Below are 24,587 nucleotides of genomic sequence, written 5' to 3' on the forward strand. Positions count from 1 at the left end.
ATGCAGTTTTGTATGTTGTTTACAGTGAAATAAAAATTTCAGATTTATAATGAAATGTTTTCTAAAATATTTTCTACTTTCAACACATTGTTGTTGTCAGAAATTTATTTACCGGTGAACTGGATCTTTGTCAAATGCATTTAAAGTTTATGTGCAGAACCTTAATCTTTATCTTGAATGTTTTGATGTAGACTAAGCAAATATCAAATCATCATTTCAGAAATAAATTGTTCTTTGAGCGCTGCGTCTTAACTAATATTTAACAACAGTTGCTGAGCATTTTCTTAATGGTGTATAAGCTTGCAGTAGTGTTTGGTTTGATCTTCTGTTTGTTTCAATTGTCCTTTGATTGGTTTTATGTTTTTTTCTGTATTCTGCATATGGTTTGTATCGTACAATGTAATTCTGAAATGATACATATTTGATATTTGCACAGTCATTAAGATTAAAAAAAAGCTGTTATGAGAATAAAGCTGTTTTGAAATTTGAATCTGCACAAATGCCTTTTTTTAATTTCTTATATTTTCAAAATTATTTTACAGTAAACACTAACATTTAAAATATGATTTGCTTTGGAAATTTAAAAGTCAGAAAAACAAAAAATTTTGTATTTTAAATTAAATTTAAGTATAGGAAAAAATTATCAAAATAAAAATATTTGTTTACGTCTGCTTCTTCAAAAGTGTTTCTGGGTATCTGCTTGATAACAAGGTAATGCCACGATTGGAAATTAACAAAAACGTATTTTGATTTAAATTTTTCATGTTGAAAAACAACTCAATTACATTGCTTATATATATATAAATTAATCCTTACTTGAAATCTTGTAAAAAAAAAATATTTTGTGAATTGGTTCTTAAAGTTGACACAAAATATTTTGACTAAAGAAAAAGAAAATAATGGAAAATCAATACATGTATATTAAAAATTTCCAATACCCAAACAAACTTTCATTCTGAGTTATCTAAAGCTATCATCATCATCATCATCCAGGGGCGGATTCAGCCATTTCAAAAAGGGGGGTTCCCAACATAGGACTAAGAGCATCTTCGCTAGCCAAGGGTTACGATCCACTCCCGCTCTCTTCATCCACTCCCACTCTCTTCAGAGAGCGGGAGGGGATCGTAACCCTTGGCTAGCGAAGATGTCTTTCTCCCCTCTTTTGAGACTTCTGAAGAATCATGGTAAAACTTTAACCAATTTGACTCTTATGGTAGCCCAATATGACCGTTTGACGTCTGACGACAAAGGGCATAACTACCCTCATTTTTTAATTTAATTTATTTTGTATGACTATTAACATATAAGATATGCATGATAACTAAGCTTTTATCATGCAGATCTTATATGTTAATTAAAGAATGTAAACATAGTTTTAAATAAAAGTTTAATGGGTGGAAGAAATTATTGGGTACCACACATTTGGTAAATTTTGAAAGTTTAAAATCACATCTGGTATTTTTGTCTGAATTAAATAAATTATTTGTATTTTACATTGAGAACTACTCAAGTTGCCATAGGTCTTTCACCGGAAAAGATGGCCAATTTCGCCCACCATAACTTCATTTACAAGATAGAAGGCATGCCTGTATCCCTGCTCTATTAAAAGTTTCCAGCACTTTCATGATCGTCATTCTGTAGGGTAGTTTAGAAATAATTAATGTTCCTTAAGTACATAATTTGGATCGCCATATGACTGAGGGAGGGTGACCATACTTTTACATTTTAATTTCCTGAATATTTTGTTCAGTATTGAATAAAACTTTTTCACCTGTTTGCTCAACATTTGATGGAAATTTCTATGCATACATTTTTGTCAAATGGTGATGGAAGTCACATATTACAGATTAATGCGAGATACATTCTGGTGACTACTTTCAATTTAATTTTGAGTGTTCAATGGAAAGGATATTTCGTAAAATAAAATAAATTCAGTGAACAGATTAGCATAAAACCTGTGATGAAAACGATTATCATAAAGCAACCAGGAGACCAGCTCCATGGAAAATGGTAAAATGCATCTTCAACCAAGTCTTGAGTCTTTACCAAGAAAATAATAAAGGCAAGTTTATTTAAGTGAAACAGTTTCTATACATTCTATAGAAATATTTGATAAAAAGTTGAAATTGAGACATAACTGATTTGCTTCCTTATTTTCTGCATGCAAAGCTGTTAGCACCATTGGAGAATTGGTGTACTAGTTTAATATTGTAAGATATCAGGAACATTATTAAAATATCAATAGTAAATCCTGAGGCAGAAATGAGAAACCAAGGGGAGACTTATTACATCGATGGGAAATAACTCTGTAATATTTGCAGATAATTTTTAAGCAGTTGAAATTGAAATCATGAATTATGACAAGGTGGGACTTATTACAGCAAGACTTTAATATTCATTCAAGGGGGGATAACTGTGTAAGATATGCAGATGATTTTTAAGCAGATAAAATTTAAATCAAGAAACGATAAGGGTGAGGGGGAGGGACTATAATTACAGTAAGATTTATTTATTCAAGCGGAGATAACTCTGTAATATATAAGTTTTGTGCAGTTGATATTCAAATCATAAAACCCTTTGATTATGTTTTGTTTTGCATCTTTTATATTAATTTTACAAACTTATGTTGATGTTTTATAATACTACTATGTACATGCTGTAAGAAAGTAGAAGAATATTTAGAATATTAGTAAATGTTATGTTGACAACAGATTAAATGAATTTGTAATATAAATAATGTATCCATTTTAATTATTTTTTAGGCTATATCCTGTGACATGTTTTTATGGTATTGGGAATAAGACTTGGTGGTCAAATACAGCTAAATCAATGGTAGGTACTAGTATTTTGTTCCATTTTTGAAAAGAATACTGTAGATTCATTTATTTTCGTGGATTGTGGAATGCCCGTATTTTCATGAATATTTGATTTTGTTGTTTTGACAAATTCTGCATACAAACCTATATAAAGGGGTAGGTAAGGGCCGATTTTGGCCTCAAATTACAGGTTCATTTGACAAAAGATTTTGGACACTTTTTAAACACTTATGTGTCTATTTCAGTTGATTCAATTAGTTTATATGAAAGATTTTAACTGATAAACGCTCTGATTCAAGCTTAAATATGAAAAATCTATCAAATATGCCAAAATATGTCACTTTTCAGATGGTTTTTGTCAAAAATGAAAGTGGCCGCATCCGTGTTCATCCTCAACCTTTATATATGTTATGTATTATGAACACAAATGCGGCCACTTTCATTTAAGACGGAAACTGTCTAAAATTTAACTAAAATGCTAAAATTGTGAAGATTTCAGTAATTTAGCATCACTTAATGATCCTGAGTACCCGATTTATGATTGTTGTATTGTCAAAAACAGCCCATATTTATGTAGCAGAAGGATTCTACTTTCCAATAAATAATTAAAAGTTTACATTGTAACAATTTTGTAAAACTGCTATATTTTGGGGCCAAAAAGGGGGCTTACTGGACCTACTCCTTTGCTATTGTTTGAACATTTAAATCTGTGGTTCACCTGTTCCCACAAAATCCAGGAAAGTGATATCCACCAAATAATAATGAATCAACAGTAACAAATGTATAATAGAATTATTATTCTTATTCTTATTCTTGATGGCTAACAAGAAGGGGAGGGACCAGGTAAGGGCGTAATGGGTGTATGCCCCCTACCTTTCAAAAAATCATCATCTGCTATTGAATATGACACTTTATCAAATTCATTAAATAAACACATAATCTGATTTCTTTTTATATTAATTCGGAATCACAGAGACATTAAACTCAATTATGATATTAAAATAATTGACCTTTATGCCATGAAAAATCAGCGAAAAATGGTTCCAATGAATCCAGTCTAGTCTAACTATTTGTTGAAAATGAGAGTTCTTCAGTGACTATATGTTTTCATTTTAGGTTTTGCATTCATGTACATTTATACTAGTACCATGTATATTTGGTATAGTATTTTTACTGCCTAATCTGGATAGCATTTGGTAGTATCATATATATCCATTAGTCAGAGTAACTAAGTGACGTCATGGGACCTACATTTTGCCATCAAGTTCAAGCACCATATTTATTCATGTACCATCAATCTAATTAAAAACCGATCTCTCATCGCTCCTGTTTCTGATATGTCGCGTGGGAGATCTAACGAAACCGGCTTTGAGGTCACATGTGAGTGAACTAAAAGTTATGAATTTATAAAGATATGCAAATGAGTTGACGACCTATTAATAAGCCAATCAAAAAAGTTTATAAATTATTTTGACTGACGATTTCGTCGTAAATAAAATGAGTTACATCCCTTTGCCTTACGTTAAACTTCCAAGATCGTGGAAGACTCAATTTCATTGGTCGAAAAAGACACACCTACGAGGTCACTCACATGTGACCTCAAAGCGGGTTTCGTTAGATCTCCCACGCGACATATCAGAAACAAGAGCGATGAGAGATCGGTTTTTAATTAGATTGATGTACCATACACCACCTATCAGAACTTGTATTCCACATTAAAGCCTACAATATTTATTATTGGAATTTCTCGTTAATGGTCTTCTGCTGTTAAGATCCATCCAATCATTTTAGTATACCATAGACAATTAATTGAGAGTATTCGGCATAAAAAAAAGATGTCAAACCCTGACACTTTAACAATTATATATACATGCTCCGATTCAGGAACCATTACATTAGTGCATTTCATATATATTTTATGTTATTTGGCAAAAATAAGGTCCAAAATTTTTCTCCTCTGTCCACTCTGAGAAAAAAAATCATTCTCTGCCCCCACTTTCAAATATCCATGGACAAGTCTTGCTCAGAAGTCTACTCTCTAATCACTACCGTAGCATGAGTAAATTTAAGGATCTGATGTAATTTTGAAAAAAATGCTGGGTTGCTGTTGATAGATTATCTATCTGATCCATATGTTTGTAACATCTTTAACACATTTATTGCTTTGTACAATTTGTAAGAATAGTATAATACAATTATCATTTAAAAAAAAATATTAAGATGAAGGTCAGCATTTTATATTTCAGGTTAGCACCACGGCTTGTCCTTTAGGATTGATGCATGCAATAATGACCATTGGAGCTGAAAGGTATGGTTAGTATCAATCAGACATTTAAACTATTTAACCTGGGAACAGTATATCTAATGGGAAAGTATCTGATAGGTTATTCAGTAAAAAGTTGATTAAATCTCGGACACAAGACTTCCTGAGATTTCACTAGATTTCTGGATTTTTTTGTCACATCAGACTGAAAACTATCGGAACTGCTCAATAAATTAACCACATAATTCTAATTGTAAATTTTAGCATAAAGTAGTTATATTTGGTCAGATAAAAATCACCAAAATAAGTTTGATTTAATTGATATGAAGTGTTTTATAATGAGAATGCAATTGGCACCATTTTTCCCCCCTATTTGCATTCTGAACCATTCTGTGATAAACGAATGCAATTTTCACAAACTTGAACTGACAATATACAATTTTGATACACTGGCAGGCATCCTTATAAAAATAGTTTGAATGACATTTTATTAATATCATCAGAAACTATTAGGATAATAGAGAGTACATTTTTAACACATGTCCGTTTCTGTAATTGATTTTCTCGCTTGAGCCAGTACATCATGCATGTCCCCATCCAAATGCATTGATCATCAAAGATAAAGAGTGGTCCAACCCCCCAAACCCCACCCTGGGTCTGCCACTGGAAGTCTACTATCATTTATCAGCATCATTATATACTAATAAGTAAATTTTAGGATGTGATGTAATTGCATAAAAGTTTGTTGGGTTGCTGGGTAGCTGTCTAATCCGCATGTTCCTAACATTTATTACAAATGTACAGACTATTTCTATTGATAATATATATATATATATATATAGCAAAAGTAAATAAATATGGTATACAGAATGTATATATTAAATTTTTTTTTAAATTCACAAACTACATTTCACATCAAATAATAACAGTTCGTTAAAATATTGTCACTAGTGCTTTAATTTCATGCCTTCCGTCTGTCTTTATATATATATATAGGATACTAACAATGATCCTGTTAATTAATTTTTAATGACGATGCATTTTTATATTTCAGGTTAGTATTACAGCTTGTCTGTAAGGATTGAGGCTAGAAATAGAAAGAGCTGACTTTTATGGTAGGAATAAGTACATATATCAATGAATTTTTCAACTAGGTTTTTATGTCAGAAGAGTATGGATAATTTTGAAATATCAAGATACATTTAATTAGGAAAGTAAAAAAAAAATATTTTTGAAATCTCTTTTTTTTTTATTTACCCAATTTGTTCTGCTATATAGAAATTAAGAGATGTGACATGATTACTAATTAGACATTAATCAACCAGAGACCATATGGCAAGGATTTATGTAACTAAAGATCACTTTAAGGCCTTCACCAATAATTAAAATGTATACTGTATTGTAAGCTATTAAAGGCCCCAAACTGATAAAATGTGAAACAATAAAAATGTGAAAACCAATGCCAGAGATATGATTAAGACATTAACTAAATACTAAAAAAACGAAAAATTTATAGAAGCAAACAACAACTTTTTTATTTTATATTGACAAAAATGGATTTGTAAAATATATAATCAATCCATTTTAATTCCTTTGTAGGTTCTTTCTGTGAGATGTTTTCATGGTGCTGGCAAAACACTTGATGGTCTTATGCAGACAATATTAAGGTAAGTACCAGTATATTTTTCCTGTTTAAAAAAAAAAATTTCATATGTTTTATAGAATTTCTGTGGAAATATTGCTCTAGGATTATAAGAGATGGTCAGAAGTCTACTTTCATTTATCAGTATTATTATATGAGTAAATTAAAGGATATGATATATTGCATCAATAATTGCTTTGTTGCTCGATAGCTGTCTAATATAAGGTATATTCATGGTATACCGCCATCTTGGATTGTACTATCGCAGTACACATTCAGTCTAGTTAATTGCTCAGATCTGCAAATTTGTAGACAGATGTGCAATTTTATTGGTTAGATTGTCTATTTATATGAGCAAAAATTGCTAATTTATTATATTTATTCAAAATTTCATCAAATACCAAACATTTGTGTTTAAGAATCATTTTTTTCAACTTAGTAGTTTAAGGGGAGATAACTCTTTAGTAAAAAATTAAACTAGACTGATAGGAATGTTTTTTTTATTTTTACTTGTAGCAAGAAAACAGGTCCAGTGACACCATTTTTTTATTATTACTTATAATAAACCTATCTTCTCACAATTTATTTCAAAATCCTATCGAATAGATTTCTTTTTTATGCGCAAATTGTGTTTTTTCATGATCATTCTAAGCAATTTTAGGCAATTTTCAACAACTCAGCTTGATAAATAGCTCGATGACCCATCTTTTTTATTGTATTTTAAAAAAGTGCATAGTTAATTAAAATCTTCATTTTGGCAAAGTATAAGAAAATTCTATCTTCGGAAACATATACCGATGATCTACCTTAAACAAAATTAATTTTTGATGATGAAGCATTTTATATTTCAGGTTAGCATTACAGCTCGTACATTAGAATTGAGGCTGGGTATGGCCACTGGAGCTGACCTTTATGGTGAGAATCAGTAGATAGATTTATGAACTATTTATCTAATAGCATGTCAATGTTGATTTTTAACACTATAAAAAAATTAAGAGATGTGGTGTGATTGCCAATGCAATGAGACAATTGATACATATGACAAGTATTTTAGCAACTCATATCACCTTACCACCTTCAACAATGAGCAAAACATATACTGTATTGTTAACTATAAAAGTTCACAACATGAAAAAATGTGAAGATTTCAAGGGTAAAACTAGTGGCCTGATGAATGAAAAATCAATTATAAAGAAAAACAAATGTCAGACATCAAATAAAGTTTTGTTCATCCTATTTTGCTTATTAAGACTGGTATTTTAAAAGTTAATAATGTCACCAAATCATTTAAAAAAAAAAGTAAAAGATTTTTAAAGTTATATGTATTTTTAATTTGTTATGACCAGTTAAGTATTCTCTTGCATTAAATAGTGTTTCAATTATTTTCATATTTAGTTTTGACTGAAATATGTTTAAAAGAATCTGTATTTTTTTTCCAGGTAGCTTCTACTGCATAAAATGATTGTGTGGATAACTATAACACACAAAAATGTAACTCACACAAAATTAGTGTATGTTTGAGAAGATTATTGAAGTCACCACGGAACTTTTCACAGGAACAATATTTCAATGTCTTCACTGCCTAGCAAAATTCACCAGGAAATATGCAGCCAAGAAATATATTACAACCAAACACCAGAAAAAAAATAGCAACACTCAAGACTTCATGGAGAAAACAACAACACCTATATCCACAGCAGAACCAATAGTCAAATGGATTCCACAGATAGAATCCTGCACTAAACAGGAAATTTAGAATCGTAGCAGCACCATCTAAATACCAAGCATCAACTCTGGTTAACACACAAAAGAAAACCAGAAAAATCAACCATAGATGTACTGACAGAGAAGACTTACACCTCAGCGGTCCAGAAGATTCAGATGACAATGTAATATGTGTGAAAACCACTGATCAGGACCGAAGAATTACAGTACAAACCACTATGGCTATTTAGTGGAAGAAGAACAAACATACACGACTACCAATAACTATTAAACATACAAGGGACCAGTTCAAAGCTCAAGCCAGCAAATAGTATGCAGATATAATTCTCTGAGGATAATTGGATGACACAAGTAACAGTACGAGGAATATATAACATCTTCACCGGAGAAAAACAATAGACAATAACATTTTTATTTCTACATTATTTTATTTTGAAAACTTTGCAACTTTATTAACATATTCTTTTAACTAAATACATTCAATATATAAGTTACCCATAATAACAGAGGGAATAGATAGAACATTATGATGTAAAAAACTTGATACCATTTTTTTTGTACTCCAAATATTTCTTTTGTTTTTTTATTATTACAACAAATAGATAATGAAGATGTGGTATGAGTGCCAATGAGACAACTTTATATCCAAGTAATAATTTGTAAAAGTAAACCATTTTAGTTCAAAGTACGGCCTTAAACACAGTGCCTTGGCTCACACTCAACAGCTAGTGTAAAACCATTCAAACAAGAAAACCAATGGTCCAATCTATATAAAAAACAAGAAATGAGAAGCACTTATGAACCACATCAACAAACAACAAACAAATAACATCAGGTTCCTGACTATGGACAGATGAAAACAAAAGCAGCAGCTTGAAACGTTTAAATAGGTGGTCAATTTAGATTTTTGTCGCAGAAAGCTTGACATAGGGATAGTGATCTAGTGGCAGCGGCATTAGCTAACTTCTTAATAGCTTCATATTTTAGAAGGTGGTAGACCTGGATGCATTATACTTTGTATGTAGATGCTTCATGTTAGGAAGTTTCCGTTGATCACATGTCCATGGTCCTTGACATCATTTTCATGGTTCAGCAGCTACTTAAATAAAAAAAAAAAAAAAAAAAATTTAATGTTAATTTCTCTCTTATTATGAGTTATAGGATAACTATATGTGGTATGTGCGTACCTTGCAAGGTCCTCATGCCCGTCAGAGTTTTCACTTGACCTTGACCTCATTTCAAGTCCATATCTCAGATACTATAAGCAATAGGTCTAGTATATTTGGTGTATGGAAGGACTGTAAGGTGTACATGTCCAACTGGTAGGTGTCATCTGACCTTGACCTCATTTTCATGGTTCAGTGGTTATAGTTAAGTTTTTGAGTCTTGGTCTTTTTTCTAATACTATATGCAATAGGTCAACTATATTTGGTGCAAAGAAATATTTTATAATGTACATGTCAGTCTCACAGGTTTTATTTGACCGTGACCTTATTTTCACGGATAATTGCTCAGTGTTCAGTTTTGTGTTTTGGTCTGTTTTTCTTTAACTATAAGCAATAGGTCAACTATATTTGTTGTATGGAAGAATTGTATGTTGTACATGTCTGCCTGGCATGGTTCATCTGACCTTGACCTCATTTTAATGTTTCATTGATCAATGTTTAGTTTTTATGGTTAAGTCTGTTTCTTAGAAACGTTTATATAAGCAATAGGTCAACTATATTATGATATTTAGTGCATTGAATGATTGTGCGGTGTTCATGTATTTGTTCTTTGGTTTATTTGACCTTGACCTCATTTTCTTGGATCATGTTAAGTTTATGTGATAGTTGTAGTGAAGCTTTATATTGAAGACTATCAACATAATATCAATGATTAGTAAAGAAGGCGAGACATTTCAGTGTGTGCACTCTTGTTTTTCACAATAACTGTTCAAGAGATGCAGCTTGCCTTTGAAAGTGCTATTTCTTTGATTTCTGGATGATAATTATAGTCCCACTTGATCCAATCCTTTGAAATTGTACACAATATTGTGGATCATCGGCTATTCTTTGGGGTGTTGCTAAATGGCGAAAACGGTAAATGGAAACAGAGAATTAACATCTTTCTGTGGGGGTTATTTTTATCTTAACATACTAATAATAGGCAAGTTTTTTTTAGTTCAGTAAAAGCTTTATATTTTAGAAGGTGGAAGACCTGGATGCTTCATACCTGGCTTATAGATGCCTCATGGTACGAAGTTTCGGTCAGTCACATGTCCAATGTCCTTGACCTCATTTTCATAGTTCAGTGACTACTTGAAAAAAAAGTTCAAATTTTTTGTAATGTTAAATTCTCTCTTATTATTAGTAGTAGGATAACTATATTTGGTATATGCGTATCTTGCAAGGTTTTCATGCCCGTCAGACAGTTTTCACTTGACCCCAACCTCATTTCATGGATCAGTGAACAAGGTTAAGTTTAGGTGGTGAAGTCCATATCACAGATACTAAAAGGCAATAGTAGTAAATTTAGTGTATGTAAGGATTGGAAGGTGTACATGTCCAACTGGCAGGTGTCATCTGACCTTGACCTCATTTTCATGGTTCAGTGGTTAAAGTAAAGTTTTTGAGTTTTGATCTTTTTTTTCTAATACTATATGCTGTAGGTCTACTATATTTGGTGTATGGAATGATTGTAAGGTGTACATGTCTAACTGGCAGGTATCTTCTGACCTTGACCTCATTTCCATGGTTCAGTGGTCGAAGTTAAGTTTTTGAGTTTTGGTCTTTTTTCTAATACTATATGCAATAGCTCAACTGTATTTGGTGTATGGAAATGTTTTATGGCATAAATGTCAGTTACGAAGGTTTTATTTGACCTTGACCTCATTTTTACGGTTCATTGCTCAATGTTAAGTTTTTGTGTTATGGTCTGTTTTCCTTAAAGTATAAGCAATAGGTCAACTCTATTTGTTGTATGGAAGAATTGTTTGCTGTACATGTCTGCCTGGCATTGTTCATCTGACCCTGACTTCATTTTCATGGTTCATTGGTCAATATTTAAATTTTTTTGTTAATATGAAATTAAGTGACAGTTGTAATAAAGCTTCATATTTAGGACTGTCAACATAATGTCAATGATTATTAAAGAAGGCGAGACATTTCAGTATGTGCATTCTTGTTGAAATATAAAAAAAACAAAAAAAGTATACAGATCTTTAGATTAATATAACTAAGAAGTGTGTACAGTTTCAAGCAATAATCATAAATTGTTTTTGAGATACGGCGCGACATGTAAAAAAAAACTTCCCCTTTTTTACAAAATACTCAATAACTTAAAAATAAAATTTTGAGTCATCAACAAAAAGTATACAGATCTTTAGATTAATATAAAAAAGAAGTGTGTAAAGTTTTAAGCAATAATCATAAATCATTTTTGAGATACCGCACGACATGTAAAAACCCCCTCCCCCTTTTTTACAAAATACTCAATAACTCAAAAATGAAATTTTGAATCATCACCAAAAAGTATACAGATCTTTAGATTAATATAACAAAGAAGTGTGTAAAGTTTTAAGCCATAATCATAAATCGTGTTTGAGATACGGCGTGACATGTAAAAGAGGGACGAAAGATACCAAAGGGACAGTCAAACTCATAAATCTAAAACAAACTGACAACTCCATGGCTAAAAATGAAAAAGACAAACAGAAAAACAATAGTACACACGACACAACATAGAAAACTAAAGAATAAACAACACGAACCCCACCAAAAACTAGGGGTGATCTCAGGTGCTCCGGAAGGGTAAGCAGATCCTGCTCCACATGTGGCACCCGTCGTGTTGCTTATGTGATTACAAATCCGGTAAATAGTCTAATTCGGTAGGTCATATTCATGAAAGGGAAGGGGATTGTAGTTACTACGTAAGGAACATATCCGATATCATTTGTGAAACGGTTATTCCATAACGGTCAACCAACTCGTGATGGCGTCCGTAAAATTTACGAAGGGATGATTTCAACTTCACTATTTGGAACTCTTGGTTTAATAGCTTACTTGTGAGCAGCAAACCTCTATCAAGAAAATCATGACAGGAAATACAAGCACAGGAATATCATATCAATTGGGAGATATATACCCCGTATGCAGGTGCTGCTGGAATGTTGCTACTTAGAAATGGAAAGTTCACAATTGGAAAGCTGAAATCATCTGTTTTGTCGTAAAGTTTTGTTTTCAACCGACCCTCATTGTCAATTTCTAGATGTAAGTCAAGATATGAAGCCGACTTAATTGTATCTGTAGTATTCTAGTTCGATTGGATAGATGCGTTCCACATAGTCACCTTTTTGAGATACGGTGCGACATGTGAAAAAAAAACACACCCCTGTTTTAGTTACAAAGTGCCGTAACTCAAAAAGTTTAAATCTTATTTTCACCAAAAAGTATACAGATCATTTGACCATCATAAAGAACAACTTTTTAAGTTTCATGAAATTTAGATAAGTCGTTCTCAAGTTACGGTGCGACATGTTTACGCCGGACAGACGGACAGACGGACACCGGACATTGGTATACCATTATACGTCCCGTCAAAATTTTGACGAGCATATAAAAAATATTGATAGGTCATGGAGCTCCTTTTCCAGATATTTGATTTATAAAATATCTGACTCACGACTTTTACCTTATATTTGCATTGGTTAGGAATAAAGCTATAGACAGATGTCGATCTAAAGAAATAGGCACCTCATAAGGAACATTCAAACCATTACCAATTCTTTTTTTTGTTCAAGATGACATTTGTAAATATTTCCCATAGCATGTTAAACTAAGCACCCTTTCTGAGGCCCACATAGACAACATATAGGCAACAAATTAACAGCACTTTGCCAACACCTCATAAGGAACAATTATACAAATAAGATGATGTGGTATGAGTGCCAATGACACAACTCTCCATCCAAGTAGCAATGTATTTGAATAAGATTGAGAATGGGAATGTGGAATGTGTCAAAGAGACAACAGCCGGACCAAAGAGCAGCCTTCTAAGATAACAAATTGTCAACAAAGTAACGACCCTTATGGGATCGCATCTCATAAGAAACATTCAGGCCAATTTGATTTCATTCCATTCAGTGGTCCATATAGAAACATTTTTCCAAAAAAGATATACTGAAACAAGAAATTAAAATATAGCAACACAAAAATACAAGTACTTTTTATTATCTATTTTTGACGGTTCCTATGATCAACATAAATCATAATAATACTCTTCAAGTCTATACAATTTCTGATTGCATTTTATCACAGTTTAATACTATCGCAAATGCTCATTTGTTTGTGGAGTAGGCACAGTAAAGGTCTTTCTTTGACCTTAAACTTTAAAGAATGCAATATTCAACAAAAATAAGCAGTTGTTCAATTCTAAATTGTACAAATTTTCATAAATGGAACATTTTTTCTGTTCGTTTGCTATTCAGAATATGGATATATTCAGACATATGATATATTATATTATTGATTGTTGCTTGCATGCTCACTTGCTTATAATGGCCAGCAGCAAATAGTTGAGTCATGTTGATGAAGATATCTTATATTAAAATTTCAATTTGATGTACATTTCATAATTCAATCAAAAAAGCTTTAACCTATGTAAAGTTTGCATGTCGAGTAAAATCTTATTTTTGCAAAGGTATGATACACACCTGACAAAAAAACATTTTTTTTTATGAATCTGACTTATTTTTTTCTAAACTAAAACTCAGCAGTCAGCTAAAATAATGCTTCTTCTTTCATCTAAACTTCAAAATGAAATGTGCCAAAACCTACTTTTTGTGTTGATTATTCAATCAGATAGATATCAAAATAAAAGATATCAAAATAATTGGTAAAATCCAAAATAAATGGGATAAATCTTCATTAAAGGGCAATAACCACAATAAAGAGTTGTTGGAATAATTCAGCCATCTTAATTGACTTACCTCTGATTTTTTTTTTATTTAAGGGGTAGTAATTCAGCCATCTGAATTGACTTATCTGTAGATTTTTTGGATTTTAGGGGTAGTAATTCAGCCATCTGAATTGACTTATCTGTAGATTTTTTTGATTTTAGGGGTAGTAATTCAGCCATCTGAATGGACTTATCTGTAGATTTTTTTATTTAAGGGGTAGTAATTAAGCCATCTGAATTGACTTATCTGTAGATTTTTTGGATTTTAGGGGTAGTATAGACCTTTCATGAACCTACTAGTACCTCCACATATAAAATATATTAAATTATGTAATTTCTCCATATTTCATATTGCACAATTGTCATTAAATATCACAAAGAAAGATCTACATTATGCAATTTTACCAATACACATATATTACTTAACACATAAAATTTGGACAATTTCAGGAATCAAATAAAATATAGATATAACAGTTCTTTATAGGATCAAAGTTTTACGATGAATTTTTAAAACATTTTTTCTTCTATGCATGTATTCTCAAATTAAAAAAACAAGAATATATGTCCTTTGAACACTTTTTCAGACAACAGGCTTCCTCATAAACTAATACTGTACATCAAAACTTTAACCATTATATATATAGGCATTAACATGACGAAAGCATACCTGCCAACTGTCACTATTTACAGGGGATTTCCCCCATGGAGGCTCCCAAATTGAAATTTTGAAAGAGCAATTTTGTCCACAATTTAAACAAAACAATTAATTTTACAATGTCTTTAGGCTTAAAAGTATGAAGAATATATATAAAAAAGAAGATGTGGTATGATTGCCAATGAGACAACTATCCACAAAAGACCAAATTGACACAGACATTAACAACTACAGGTCACCGTACGGCCTTCAACAATGAGCAAAGCCCATACCGCATAGTTAGCTATAATAGGCCCCGATAAGACAATGTAAAACAATTCAAACGAGAAAACTAACGGCCTTATTTATTTAAAAAAAATGAACGAAAAACAAATATGTAACACATAAACAAACGACAACCACTGAATTACAGGCTCCTGACTTGGGACAGGCACATACATAAATAATGTGGCGGGGTTAAACATGTGAGGGATCAAAAAACAACATTAAAATGTATTTGCAGGCCCCCTTGAAGGTTTTTTATGACTATGACAGCCATCTTGCATGCAAAACCCCTATGGCCATTTTGAAAAGTTGGCAGGTATGCGAAAGAAAGCACTATTGACTGTAAAACAAATGGCAAACAAATACTCCCTACTACTGTCAGAGGACATGAATATTTTTTCTTCTTCAATATTTACATTCACAAAGTCCAAAGTATGCTGTGTAACATTTTAAAATAAAACACCAAATTGTAGCCAATATTTAACATCTTCAACAACGTATATTCTACCTATGACATAAGGTTGTTTGTACTTTGTTTAACAAACCCTAGAATCTTTTTATTTCTTTTCGCTGATGAATTTATGCATTCTTTTTTAGTTTCTGTTTTAAATTTCAAATTTCAAACTTCTTTCCTCATTGTCCTTGTCCAATTCCAAAGGTGCTGCTAGTGTTGTGTATTTTTTAACATTCATCATTTTATTTCTAAATGATTTGTCAGATAAATCTACAAAGGTGCCGTGGCTACTGCTGTGATCATGTTACTATTATTTCTCATCCAATAGGAATTACCAAAGAAATAAATTTTGCTTATATGCTTCTCAGTCTCATATTTATCATTTATTTAGTCTCTCATGAAATGGATTGTCAACTACAGATTCACGGATTAGAATAAATAACAAAGAATTCAATAGCACTAATGCTTCCATCATCTTTATCATTTATCATCAGATGGATTGTCAACTACCGAATCATGGATTGGAATAATAACAAAAAAATTCAATGGCGCTAATGCTTTTCTCCTCATTATCATTTATCTCGTCTCTCATCAAATGGATTGTCAACTACCGATTCATGGATTAGAATAATAACAAAAAAATTCAATGGCGCTAATGCTTTTCTCCTTTTTATCATTTATCTCGTCTCTCATCAAATGGATTGTCAACTACAGATTCATGGATTAGAATAAATAAAGGTATATAAGTCAGAAAGTCTAACAAATCCAATGCTTTTAAATGTCCTAATTTCTCTCGCACTTCTATCTCATGTTTCTGACTAATTCCACCAGCTCTAAGTTCTATACACAGTTGGTCTATTGAAATCTTGTTCGTGTCTGGATCTACATTACATTCCCACAATTTCTGGCAAAAAGAAACAAACATCAAGTTATTCTAGATGTATAACATATTTTACACAACATTTAAGCAATAGTGTTAATTGAGTTATTTCCCTTTGCACATAAAATGTAAAATTTTGTAATATCTAAAAATGTAAAATTTTATAATATCTAAAAATTGAAAAAAATCAAACAGTAACCTGAAGATTTTTAAGTCCTGATGATTTTGAATCTCTTTCATCTTGTGTGTTGTGCTTTAAAACTTAAGCTAAAATGTTTATATTTCATATAACTCTTTTAAAAAAAAGTCGATCATCCACTATTACAGAACTTGTCTGAGATATTGCTGATATTAACCTATTGTATAATCATTATAAAATCAGGTAAGAATTGTATCTGTGAGAGCACCAATCGAGGCCATTTACCTTAAATTCAATATTTCTTAGAGGCATAACTCTTTTAAAAAAAGTCGATCATCCACCATTACAGAACTTGTCTGAGATATTGCTGATATTAACCTATCAATTTTTTTATTAGTCATTATAGAAAAGTAAGTAAATTTGAAACACTGTATATGTTATTCTTACCTTACACATATACATTTTAGTATCTAACATCTTAAAATCCATGCTGCCTATCATATTCCTCATCCAAGAACTAAAATGAAGAATTAGTTTGTGTAAAATCAATATAGAAATTTTGGATGGTCAAAATCTGCATTTCATGAATAACTTTAGCGAAATCTAGTTTTGAACTGAATAAAAGAACATCTAGCTGAATACTTTAAAAATTGAACAGTAATTAATATATATAAGCTTTACTAAAACTATAAATTTGAAGCTTTATGTAGAACATTATATAAATAAAACATAGCTGATAGGGTGATAGAGCAGACTGGTACCCCAAGAAAACATGGTCAACACGGCAAAACCAAGGTTGACAATGATTTTTCAAGGGGTACCAATCTGCTCTATCACCCTCTCAGCTATGTGTTATTTAATTTATTATACTGACTGTCTTATCATTATTGTCTTTTCCAGATGAATTTTATTCAAAAGTATTTTCTATGACGTCACGTACATAACAACATTACAGGTATTAGAAAAATCAACAGAAGATAGGCAAGATGTTTTATTATTTGTATTTTGACAGTCAAATAATAGAATGATCCAAGACGTATAACTTAAGCATAGTCTTTAATAACTTGATGTAAATTCAATTCATTGTCCTTTAAACAATAGATTTTGATAGGTCTGGGTGAGAGGGTGACATTAAAAAAAAAATTCAGCCATGTGATAGAGTAAATTATCACCCTAGTATTAGCCAATCAAAATATGGCATTTTAACGTGAAGTATAATAATATACATGTACTTACTCTAAAGAACTGATTTTTAATGAAAGAGCAGCCATAACAGCAAACAATTTAAAATCTGCACCTTGTGAAATATTGTACCCTGTTATTTCCATTACCTGAAAGTAAACACACAAAAAAAATGCAGGATAATTTTCTATCGTTTTTATTTATATAAAGTAAAGGTATAAGAAAATAACATTAGGACTTCAATGATAAATGTTCTTGTTCTCTGACATTATCAAGTAAGAAAACTGCTGATTACTATTTAACAATAAAAAAATAAAATTGTCTAATGGGAGACAACTCAAATTTTTATTTTCGGAAAAATATATCAATTGTGAGTTGTAATGGATATACCGTGGACATATTATGGATTTGAGTCTGAAATGTGTTTCCTCATTATAATGGTAAAATTGTGATATCACAATTTATTTTCAAAATACATAATTTAAGGCCAAAATACACTATGATTTTGATTAGAGAATTTGGTGTAGGTTTCAGTTATACAAGTCTCATAATGTTTAATGTTTTGTATAGATTCAGGGCATCCCACTACTTATTGTAGGGAAGCCATTCACTATTAGCTTTTCTTATGAAATCAATATAAGTTATATAGGCAGTTTTGTATTGTTAGGTTGGAATACTAATAACAGTTTGCTGGTTACAAATAAACACCCAATTAAAGTTTCACAATAAAATGAACATACAATCCCTATTAGAACAAGAATGCATGCATTATCCTACTTAGCATAATTATTGTACCCCTACTTATAATTCAAAGTTTCTGTACGCAGGAAGTCAGTGTCTGACAGATTTGGAAAGAACCCATCACTGTCAAGCTACTGACCAAATATGAAGTCATTCAGTATTTCTGGTGAAATGTGTGACGAAATGGTTCCAAATTCTTTCACAAAATTAAGAATGCAAGTTCTTATTATTGAGTTACTCATTCAGTAGCATTATTCTCAATAATTCATCAATGTTTCAGCAAACAGCTGGAAGTAGGTATCAGCATAGATGTAATAACCATGTATTACATCTATGGGTATTACATCTATGGTATCAAGATGAATTATTGTGATTTTTGAAAGCTATGGATGCAGATATATGTTTCAGATATTAGAATGCAAGTTCTTATTATTGTGATAGCATTATTCTCAATAATAAAAACCTCACAATAATTTCTGAATTTCAACAGTCACAAATATTTGTACAAACCCTGTATAAATATTCCTCTTCCTCATAGGAGATTTTTTGATTGATTCCACGTAAACCTATCATCACATCCACACCTTTTATCCACCCTTTTCTTTCTTCATCAACCTATGAATAAATAAAAAGAAGATTGGGTATCATTTCATGACACAAAATCCATACACACACTTTAAAGAAACTCAAAGCAAATTTATTGCTGTTTTTCATCTAGAGATTGAACCGATTTGTTTTTATTGTTATTTTATAAGGCAAAATCAAAATCCACAAAATAGTTGTTTGGGAGATCATAACATTTTTAAAACAGGAAAAATCTACATTTTAAACATATTGTGGTTCTCATATATATAGTGAACTGGATGACCTTTGTTTGCTGTTTATGTTGTTTCCATTGACGGATCCAGGGAGGGGGGTTCTGGAGGTTGGAACCCCCCCTTTTTTTTTGGCCGATCAATGCATTTGAATGGGAACATATAGTTGGAACCCTCCCTTTGTCCTGGGTTGGGAACCCCCCTTTTTAAATGGTTGGATCCACCACTGGTTTCGTGCTAGCCAATGTCTCCCTGTTGTTTCTTGTAGCCAATGTCTACTTTTATTTATATTGAAAATAAATAATTAAATTATAGTTAACTTACAGAATCAAATGTCCTTCTGTAAGCATCCAAGGTTAGCTTGTTAAATATACAGTACTTTGCTAAGAATCCATCTAAAAGTAAGTATGAAGATTTGTTACAAAAGCATATGAATCAATTTCTAAAAAAAAAATCAATATTTTTTCAGCAGCTTATGAATGATTTTATCAAAATAATGCTTAAATATAACTTTGGTGTCCTGTTACCTACCAATGGAACATAAAGTACAATTAAGAAGGTCATCATGACTTCAAAATCAAACAAGTTTTGAAAAAAAATATTTTGTTCATACAAACATAATAATCCATAAAATTTAATCTGTACATTTTCTAGAAACACAAATTAAGTTATATATGACTTGTGTGGGTGACTCCAACCAAAAACTGCAGTGCGACTGTGATTCAAATTAAAAGTCAAGAGAGAAAAAAAATCAAATCAAACCTCATTAGATTCAGCATCAAACATGGCAGTGTAATATCATCAGTTATTGCATGCGGCATATAATTTTTACAAGAAACTATGAAGTTACATGGCCAACATACATGGCTATGTAGCAAACAATTGTCAGCAAACCAGCAAACATATCAAGCAAAAATGAAATTAAGATGAAATGAAATTAAGATATTTATTATGTTTTAGAATATGTGTGTGACGCTTCTTGCATTAAACTGATCAAATTGATCAGCAAAGTACTGGTCGCTTTTAGAGTGAAGTCAGTATTCAAAATCACAATATTCTTCAACAATTCTTCAAGTAAATATGTGGCAATTAAAAAAAAAAAAAAAAAATGGGTAAAATTAATAACAATAAAATTCCCAAAAGCAAAAACAATTGTTTGACACTCCAATAGATATAATTCATTTGTATGGAAGTGAATATCTGCCACATATTTTCTTTAAAAAAATTGTAAAGTTGATGACAATATTTACACATTGTGAACATGCTATCTGAAAGATACAATTACACATATTTGTCTAAAATGCAGAGTCAAATTCAGAAGCATTAATTTAAACAATGAAGCTGTTAGAAAATATTCTCTGAGAACTGTAAAAGTGACATCAGTTCTCATATAATACCAGCTATCTTCTGATGAACTACCCAGTATTGATCTGGCAATAGCAATGTGAAATTATGAACATTACCACATTCATATTAAAAATTCTGCACCTACGTCACACATTTTCACACACTTTTTGACATGTCATGTCATGTCAAGACATGATTTCTCATTGTCAGAGGTTAGCAAGTATTTGTCAAGCTTTCTGCAACTTAAGTTGCAGGCTCAACAAAAACATGTTTCATAACCTCTTTTTGTTTGTTTGAATTTTTCCATATTAAAATGCTTGTTCCCAACCATCCTTTTTTCCCTGCTTTCTAACTTTAGCTAACTGTTTGTCTTTGTTGCACAAGTTTTTAAATATTAAATTCTTTATCTGGATTTTCGAGTTCCAAACATACCTTTCAAACCAAGATATGGCTAAGCATACATTTTTTGAATCAGTGAGAAATAAGATTATACAATAAATCAACAGAAAAGATTCACACAAAGTAGATCTATGGCATGCTGCCATCAATTCAAAGTCACCAAATAGAAGAATTCATGGATATATACATAGTTTAAAGCTTTTTTTATTGAAAACTCAAGTTAAGTCAGATCAAACACCAGTCGAGAGCTTTTTGAAGTTTAAAAACACATTAAAGCCTCAACTCACACACTCACCATCATCTTGGAACAAACTTATAGCTTTCTGTTTTTGAACAGCTTTTCTGAAACCTTTCCATCATAAAGAATATTTATATCTAATTATCTCCCCTTTTTTTAAAACATTTTTTAATGAAGTAATCTTTGAAGATATTAATGAAAGAAAAAAGACAAGTCTAATATTATTTGTTTACAAGTTCTCTTAGACAGGAGGACAATTTCTATAGTTCTGGTGATGTGCTTATCACATTTAAAAATGAAAGAATTTACTCAATAATAACCAAGATCATATTAAGTATAACTGAATGACATGGGTGGTTGGTTATAAAATTTAAACGAAATATAGGATCAGAAGGATCAGAATTAATTTTTTATATCCATTTGATGCATACAAAGTTATTTGAAGGTAGCATGTTGGAAAATGTGAGGATTGACATATCCTACATTCATTGTTATGAAATAAAATAATAAAATCATTTTGTTCTGCAAGACTACAACTGGTAAATTGATATTTAAATATATACAATGCAACTTGTTGTTCATATCAAAACACCGAATATTATACTTTTGTTTATAAAGATTTTTCTTCTTCTATATTCAGCTACAGAATACACCCATGTATACTGCTTATAAAATTTTCAAGTTTCAAACAAACTTACCATTTATACAAAGAAGAAAGTTAGGCACACAATCTCTAGTTCAAATTGAAATACCATATTTATCACAAATGAATCACACATAAGCTTGAATATGACATGGTGCCATCAGTTAAAAGTCAACAAGAATAGTTCAAAGTTGATTTCACTAAAAACATCCAAGAAAAAAAGCCAGCTCACAATATGTATATGAACACTTAAGTACATTTTCAAGCCTTAGTTTTAAAACCCCACAAGCCAGAACTCACATTTTCACTTACCATCTTTTTCAAACTTATTTAAAGTTTTCTTTTTTTGAACTGGTTTTCTGAAATCTTTTATCATAAAAAAAATATATATTGATTATCTCCCCTTTTCTACCATTTTTTTTTTTCATTTTCAGTTGTTTAGAAAAAAAGAAGACTTATACTCGACTGGTTTCTAAACCACATATATATGGTAGAAGGAGAATATACATGTTCACTAGAAATAAATGGTTTCTGAGGCAAGATAATTAATTTAACCTAATCATGGTTTAAATAAGTAAAAGAATTAATCAAAATGAATTTCTTTATCTCCTATGGATCTTTTCTACTTTTCTAATCCAAAATCTTGTATTTCATTCCAATGCAAGCAGGCACAAGTCTATGTTAAATTTTATTAGTCAAAATCAAAAACCAACAAATCTGGCCACTTTTTCTAAAAAGCTGCTATAACTTTCAATACTGTGTAATCAAAACTTTTTAATTTTTAAAATTAAAGATGTGTTAAAAGTCACTTTAATTTTAGCCCATAAATTTGAACATGGTAAGTAATTTATCAAAATTTATATCTAAGAATACACTTATTAGAGTGTCAATGTTTTTTTTTGTCAATTGTCAACATGCTTCTTTTTTATACATTCAATCCTAGATTAAGTCCAAGTCCATGTCACAATTGTTAGACTGAAATTATTGTGTGCAATTATTACTGCAATTTTTTAAAAACATTTGCAGACAGATATAAAATAAAAACTCCAAATAATTTCTGAGTTTATAATATTCAAAGTCATGTGCGAAAATAATTTCTAACTTCAAAATACAGCCTGGTATTACCAATGTTATTTCAACTGATCGGGCGGAGCTTACGTTTTAATTTGCATAAGGAGTCTATTTGAAGATGTGTGTGATAAGGATGATAGCCATTATAATTATTACTGATTTCTAATCACCTATCAGTGTCATCAAAGGAATTTAAAAAACAATGACTGGACACTTCATTGATGAGTTTCTCCTAAAACACCTATCTATAGATGGACTGGTTTATTGTGAGCGAACCGGTTAAACTCCGCCCAGTCAAGTGAAATAAATCGAATAATATCATCAACCTGTTACTAAAAGTGGATGACAAGTTTATTATCAAAATCAATCTTCATCAATAACACTAGTCTAGAACAATTATCTACCCTATAACCACTAGCCAAATAAAAGTCACTAGGATGTTAGGACCAGCTTATTCAGATTAATACATTAACTTACAATTATCAAAATTCCTGGCCTCTTCCTCAGCTTCAGCCTCTCCACCCGTTCGTTTATTCCTATTCTTCATCTTTTCAAGCATCTCCATTTGCTTCTGTCGTCGTCTCTCAGCTTCTTCTTGTCGCCGTAATTCTTCTTCATAAGATGTATCCCGTTTAAACTGTCTTTGTTTCTTTAGTTTTTGTTCAAGTTTAAGTATTGGTTTTAATATAGATTTATTTTTTGTTGAAGATTTGGAATCTTTACATTTATATAGCGAAGGATCTGGCAATGGTGGCTCGTCAAGTTCTACAACTGGAAGTGCTGGCTCTTCAACTATAATGGGAAAAAGTTATTTTCATTGAATTAAGATGTATTTTTTACAACATATTACATCTATACATATTACATCTATCTTTCTATGGTGCCTGATGCAGGATATTTTGGAAACAAATAATGTCAGACAAATATCATATCCTTGGTTTTTTTCTTAATTATTTGGTAGGTACTTCTAATGGTAGACTACAAGGCTTAATGGTAACATGTGCCTAGTAGAGTTTTTCAATAAAGACATCATTTCAATAATAATTTTGTTTATAAATTTCCAGTTCACAGATAATGTATTTTAGCAAAAGTTCTATTCAGTGGTTGTTGTTGGTTCATTTCTGTAATATTTGTTTTATTATAAATGGCAGTTCGTTTTTCTCGACTGAATTGTTTCATATTTTTCATGTTAGGACCTTTTATAGCTGACCATACAGTATGGAATTTTGTCATTATCGAAGGCTTTACTGTTATATACATACACTACATTTGAACTTTGGTTGATTGTTGTCTTATTGGCAATCATACTACATCTTGTCATTTTAATATTTAAATCAATTCTAAATTGGCTGTTCATTTAGACCCCTTTATAA

At 31.0% G+C, this 24,587-nt stretch overlaps 1 protein-coding gene and 2 long non-coding RNA genes across 17 annotated transcripts in view; 2 read left to right on the plus strand and 1 right to left on the minus strand.

Moving 5' to 3' along the window:
• Positions 1 to 736: 736 nt before the first annotated feature.
• Positions 737 to 5,139, plus strand: LOC139491620 (uncharacterized). The gene is made up of 3 exons (XR_011656594.1): positions 737 to 2,062; positions 2,763 to 2,832; positions 5,063 to 5,139. It is a non-coding gene; the product is annotated as an uncharacterized lncRNA (long non-coding RNA).
• A 2,106-nt stretch (positions 5,140 to 7,245) lies between these two features.
• On the plus strand, positions 7,246 to 8,987 carry LOC139491621 (uncharacterized). The gene is made up of 2 exons (XR_011656595.1): positions 7,246 to 7,636; positions 8,161 to 8,987. It is a non-coding gene; the product is annotated as an uncharacterized lncRNA (long non-coding RNA).
• Positions 8,988 to 15,859: 6,872 nt separating this feature from the next.
• The window catches only part of LOC139491622 (uncharacterized protein DDB_G0286299-like), a 52,607-nt gene continuing 43,879 nt past the window's right edge, over positions 15,860 to 24,587 (minus strand). For 10 of the 15 annotated variants that reach the window (XM_071279393.1, XM_071279398.1, XM_071279392.1 and 7 more), the window contains 7 exons: positions 23,692 to 24,006; positions 20,767 to 20,784; positions 19,841 to 19,911; positions 19,212 to 19,316; positions 18,015 to 18,109; positions 17,226 to 17,295; positions 16,291 to 16,663 (listed from right to left, as the gene is read on the minus strand). In XM_071279393.1, the coding sequence (XP_071135494.1) occupies positions 16,433 to 16,663; positions 17,226 to 17,295; positions 18,015 to 18,109; positions 19,212 to 19,316; positions 19,841 to 19,911; positions 20,767 to 20,784; positions 23,692 to 24,006 (905 nt within the window). In that variant the 3' untranslated portion in view covers positions 16,291 to 16,432. Of the gene's footprint in view, positions 16,664 to 17,225; positions 17,296 to 18,014; positions 18,110 to 19,211; positions 19,317 to 19,840; positions 19,912 to 20,766; positions 20,785 to 23,691; positions 24,007 to 24,587 lie in introns of all 15 variants that reach the window. The other 5 variants (XM_071279400.1, XM_071279399.1, XM_071279389.1 and 2 more) reach the window with 1 other exon arrangement.

Source organism: Mytilus edulis, chromosome 10, assembly GCF_963676685.1.
Source record: "Mytilus edulis chromosome 10, xbMytEdul2.2, whole genome shotgun sequence".
Classification (NCBI taxonomy): Eukaryota; Metazoa; Mollusca; class Bivalvia; order Mytilida; family Mytilidae; genus Mytilus; species Mytilus edulis.